The sequence below is a fragment of the Argentina silus genome (genome assembly GCF_951799395.1).
Source record: "Argentina silus genome assembly, chromosome: 10".
NCBI classification, from domain to species: domain Eukaryota; kingdom Metazoa; phylum Chordata; class Actinopteri; order Argentiniformes; family Argentinidae; genus Argentina; species Argentina silus.
This window is the reverse complement of record NC_139664.1, coordinates 2618091-2624090: the sequence shown is the minus strand read 5'-3', so window position 1 is coordinate 2624090 and position 6000 is coordinate 2618091. Positions and strand designations below refer to the sequence as shown.

Here is a 6000-nt window from a genome sequence, read left to right as displayed (position 1 = left end):
CAGACACACATGCATGTACACTCACACACACACTCACACTCACACAGACACACGCGCATGTACACTCACACACACTCACACCCACACTCACACTCACACAGACACACATGCATGTACACTCACACCCACACTCACACTCACACAGACACACATGCATGTACACTCACACACACACTCACACTCACACAGACACACGCGCACACACACTCACACACACACACTCACACCCACACTCACACTCACACAGACACACATGCATGTACACTCACACCCACACTCACACTCACACAGACACACATGCATGTACACTCACACACACACTCACACTCACACAGACACACGCGCACACACACTCACACACACACACTCACACCCACACTCACACTCACACAGACACACATGCATGTACACTCACACCCACACTCACACTCACACAGACACACATGCATGTACACTCACACACACACTCACACTCACACAGACACACGCGCACACACACTCACACACACACACTCACACCCACACTCACACTCACACAGACACACATGCATGTACACTCACACCCACACTCACACTCACACAGACACACATGCATGTACACTCACACACACACTCACACTCACACAGACACACGCGCACACACACTCACACACACACACTCACACCCACACTCACACTCACACAGACACACATGCATGTACACTCACACCCACACTCACACTCACACAGACACACATGCATGTACACTCACACACACACTCACACTCACACAGACACACGCGCACACACACACACTCACACACACACACAAGACATGTTTGTGTCTCACTATTTGGCCACCATCATTCCTCTTCTTACATGTTCTAGGGATTGTGTGATACATCTGATATTTATATATCATCCGTTATATTGTGACCAGCTGACCATTCTAATTGCCCCTCTTGCCCTTTCAGGAGATGGCAATGAGAAAAGTTACACGTACCCTGTTCCAGGACGACGACGACGACGACATGGTGAGTCTCATAGTTAAAGGGGCTATCCGGGATTCAAACAGGAACAAAGCGGACACCATGACGGGGTAAACAGCTGAGGGATGAGGCTGGAGAAACGTGGCCACTCTCAGATTCACAGACCGAGCTATTTATAGACTGACCATCAATGAGATAAAAATCATAGTCTTAGCCATGTTTTAAAGCTATACGATTACCTTGTTTACAATCAATTGAGTAAACCAAGGTTATATTTTGGGTTCTGATGGGATAAGACAGAACTAAGCTCATTAGGCATTTATAAATTGTAATATAATATAATAATACATAATATATATGTTATATTCTTCAGAAATCAATGACTACATATCATTAATTTAAAAGTAAAAAAAATGTATGTACCTATCCCAAAGGCTGTAAATAATAAAGCACACACAGTCTCATTAGACAGGACACCAGTTTATGGTATTACTGAGTATATACCGCAGCAGTTATTGTAAGTGGACAAAGTGTCATTGGACGTAGTGGCTAGTGTCAGCAACTGTATATGTCATAGATGTTTTTTTCTGCCCACATTGGCGCGAACTTATTATTCCTTATTTAACCTACAAATATTATAACAAGAGTGTCCTCTGTCTCCCCCTGCAGGGCGCCCACAGCACGTGCGGCGGCGGCGTGGAGAGTGAGTACAACCTGCGGAGCCACTGCAGCTCCTGTGGCCTGCCGTCGGAGCGTGCCACCAGCGCCACCTCGGGGGTGACCAGCGGGTCCTTCGTCAGCGGGGGGGGGCTGCCCGAGGGAGTGGTGGGGCAGTCCTTGTCCATCGTGGGAAACAACTCACCTCGACAGGTAGAAAAGAGCACGTCGTCCATGACTCCAGTTTGAGTTTGCGCTCGGTTTAGAGCGAGGCCTAGGCGGTGTATCACCTGTGTATTTGTGGCTTTCTGGTGAAATGTAATTGTAGATTGAAATTGACTGGTTGTTGGTGGTTGCAACTCACACGATCAGAGAGAGAAAAATCTTGTTCATCCGTAGACAGATGGGGAAAAGTTTAATGTAGTCATACTGTATGTTTGAGCGTATTGCAATAATGTAGGCAATTTGTTTCTTTGTTTAATTACATTGTGTTGCTCATTTTTGTAGATATTGAGTGCATCTATGGACATAATTGATGCATTTAATGTACTGTACGTACTCAAGCTCTCTCATACTCATGCACACAAAACACAAATCTCTCACGCAAGAATGTGTCTCTTTGAGTCTCTCTACATTGTCCCAATGTGTCTTTGTCCCTTCGTGTGTCTCGAGCTGTTATGACAACACTCCCCTTCCTGTCCCCTCACACTTCCTCTAACCCCCTCTATGTCACTTCCTGTCTTCCTCAGGGAGGTCTCAAGCCGGAGAACTGCTCCATCATGTAAAACCAGGCACCACCACCTCACCTGGACAAGAGTTCTCCCACAACAGAGAGACACATCACTTTTCTACTTCTATCATCAGGATATATTTTTTTTTTTATATTTCTTTCGTTTTATATATGATATGATCAGTCTTTATTTTTTGTATTGTATAATCTGCCGGTTAGATTGGCTTCGGTGTGTGGCGAAGGGCTTAGGGGCTGTGTATTCACTTTAAATATACGAGTTTGTGTTTGTATATATTCTAGCTATGGCCTGTAGGCGGGACACCTGCTTGTACTGCATAGAGGGCCTTATACTTACAGGAAGAGAACCGGACAGAGAGCAGATAGGGGTTCCTTCTACAGATCCGGGGTCAACTACATACTGTATGTCAAGTACTTTAAAACACTTGAGCTTCGCCTGATTCTGTCTTCCTGGTACAGTAGAACCAAAAGCTGGCCCCAAAACACAAAACACACCACAAATACCTGCTTTCAAATGTGTGACACAATGTATTTGACCCAGGGGTCTGCCTTTCCATCATCGCAAAGCCTTTGATCCATGCTGGGGTTTCACCCCTCATGCCCAGGCTGTCAACCCAGTGAGTGAAGCCAGCTGTGGATCCGCGAATACAGGGGTTCCTACCAGGGGTCACCACCCCGGTGTGCCCACATACACCACCATGAATGTCACTTAGTAGAGATGCACTTAACCTCTGAACTCAAGGATTAGCGGGACGGGTGTATTCAGCGACACAGAGACAGGTGGAGCGGGTCATCCTAAAGCCATAGTAACACAGAGGAGCTGACGCTTGATAACGTACTGCCATAAGAAGGGTTATTTTGGGTGGCCTAGGGGCTGATGAGCCTCGTCTGACCTTTCACCTTGTCACCTTTGACTTAAACTGCCAAAATGTATGACCTCTAATGCTTGTATTTGTTTGTGGATGTAATACCGTAGAGGAACCACGTTTGTCTTTTTTTGTTTCCTAAACATTTTTTTATAAGAGGAATATGATTTACATGTAAAACATATATATGATTTAGACTTAGAATATCCCAGATGCTTTTGAAAGTTTATAAGGAAATATAGCATCTTATTGATCTTTTTTTATTGATTTTTTTTTTATCTTTGTTGAACAGATTATACAAGATATTTTCAATGAAAGTTGGTCTGAAAGTATGTTGATTTAAAAGAAAGTAGAAAGTTTACCCCCTTCTGAATTACAGTAAAGTATGTTGTTCTGACAACAAATGCCGTATTGTTTCATCACAGAATATTCAATTACAGTATCATTGGTTTTACCAGTATCTCATACTCAATCACTGTGTCATGTTAAATGTTACCTGACGTCTATCTCACTGTTCAGGGAGCTGCTGCTTATGTCCTCTACATTATCCTGTAGTATCAAGTCGCTTTGGCAGTATCAGACAATGTATTGTGCAACAGTGGTAATGAACCTCAAAAGTGTAACATATCATGACAGTTTTACAGTGACATGTTGTGTTCCATATACATGCATTCTATTGAAGTCTTGTGATTGTTGTCCTGAGGCCTCTCTTCTCCCTCTCTCTCCATATTCTTCAGCAAAGCTCAATGGCGTTTACAAGGCTTGGGCTGTTTTTTTAAGGGTTGGAAACAGGGGTAAAGAAGGATAGGATGTGTACTTTTTCAGACTTTTGTAAAATGAGCTAAAATCATCCCCAAAGCTTTCCCTATAATGCCCAGTAAGTATAGGCATGTTCATCAGTCAGGATGCTTTTCATTGTTTTTTTTCCGAGAATACTTGATAGGCTATTTTGCAATATTTTGTGTCTGTTTTTATACTTTCTATGACTATCAAAAAGCGAGGGATTATTGGATTTTCACTGCCCCAGATTCACTTTATTGTGATGGAGCTTATTGCCTTTTTGTGATTTTCGATCACATCTCAAAAGTGCCTTATTGATGCTTGCTTGTGATGATTATTTGAGATTATATTTTTCTTGAAATATGAAAAGTGCCAATTCCAAAGATGTTTCGTGTTTGCCTTTTGTGAGACAATGAGATTTATAGATTTACAAAGTATGTGTACATATTTGTACGGAAATTGTCTTTACCCAGCTCACGCCAAAACACATTCTGGTAATGTTAAAAAATAGTTCTTTGGTTTTGGAATATTCCCAGAATGTTTAAGGAACTTGACAAAAAAAACATTATCATGATATTTTGTGACTTCAACCAAATGTTTCTTAAAAGTTCCAACATTCCGGGAATCAATGTTCTGTTATCAGAACATCAAGAAAGAATCTGTAAATACTTACAGGCAACCTAATGTTACGCACTAGCTGGGTATCTTTATAAGTATAATTTATAATGCTTAATTCAATTTGTAAGAGCTGATTAGCTACATTGATATTGATTAAGGAAATACAGGTAAATGTCAATCCTTATGTGGTAAAGCCATACAATCAAAGTAGAGTATGGTAAATATTGTTTTGTCTTTTTTTGTTCAAGATAATGCAGAGTAAAGTTCTTTTTCCCAACAAAAGTGTGGTCTGCTTCTCAATCAGATACCGGAGAGGACACAAAGGTGAAGTAAAATAAATGAACACAATAGTGCATTCAAAGTTCAGCCATTTTATGTACAACATATACAAAACAGAGGGTTCTGTTAAAAATGCATAACATATTTAAGTGGGAGCTTGACTGTACAAAATGTGCTTTGCGCCCCCTCATTTGAAACACATATTCTTTTACATGGTCTACTGACTACAACAGAGGGGAAAGTGGGGGTGAACTAAGCTTTTGACATGGATATAGACACACATGCCTCTTGATTCCACGGTTTATGCAGTTGTGGGCAAAATGCTTGACATGCTAATTCACACTTTCCTAAAACTCCCTAAGCAAGCCCTTTCAAGTGCTTTTTGGATACAATAACATTCAAAATAAAACCACCACCACAGTGTTTGGTTAAACACTTATGTATCCACGTGTCTCCTCAAACAACGACACCGACGTCTCCGCAGTCCGTCCCCCTCCAACCCCTTGGCTTTCTAGTCTGGACCTCAAGTCTCTCATGGTGGTGAAACACCACTTTGATCCACAGGGGGGCAGTGTTGTAATGAAACACTATTCACATGAATGGAAACTTCCTCATGATCCATGCCGGGGATGGCCTTCTCCATCTGTACTGTCTGTAAGTGCTCTCAGACGGGGTCATTGGGGCAGCCTCCTGCGTGAGGGGGAGGGCGGGCGGCGGACAGGTGGGAGGTCATAGTGTCCCGGGATGTGGCTGTTGACGGGGAGGTCGTAGTGGTTCTGGGGCTCCTGTTCCGGGACGTTGTCAAGGGAACTGCGTTCTGAGAGACAGGAAGAGAGATGTTAAAGACAAGGAGTTTATGCGACATATCTGGTCAAACCCAAAGATCATCCACATGCTGTGGAAGTTCACTATACTAGGTGTCCCATGTTCTATTTGATCATTTATTTAATGCACTTTGAGATTATTCTTGTATCGTGAAAAGCGCTGCATAAATGTAATAAATTATTATTATTATTATTATAAAGGCTTAGCACCATTGCAAGACAATCAATCAATCAATCAATCATGAAATATACAGGAGAAT

General features: G+C 42.2%; 2 protein-coding genes across 2 annotated transcripts in view; one reads left to right on the top strand and one right to left on the bottom strand.

The window, feature by feature from the left end:
* lmna (lamin A) overlaps positions 1-4913 on the top strand; it is a 31836-nt gene extending 26923 nt beyond the window's left edge. Inside the window, exons 11-13 of the mRNA XM_083679507.1 lie at positions 954-1013; positions 1638-1838; positions 2375-4913. Of these exons, the coding sequence (XP_083535633.1) occupies positions 954-1013; positions 1638-1838; positions 2375-2410 (297 nt within the window). The 3' untranslated portion in view covers positions 2411-4913. The remainder of the gene's footprint in view (positions 1-953; positions 1014-1637; positions 1839-2374) is intronic.
* Positions 4914-5009: 96 nt separating this feature from the next.
* pear1 (platelet endothelial aggregation receptor 1) overlaps positions 5010-6000 on the bottom strand; it is a 36540-nt gene continuing 35549 nt past the window's right edge. Inside the window, exon 23 of the mRNA XM_083679250.1 lies at positions 5010-5733. Within this exon, the coding sequence (XP_083535376.1) occupies positions 5591-5733 (143 nt within the window). The 3' untranslated portion in view covers positions 5010-5590. The remainder of the gene's footprint in view (positions 5734-6000) is intronic.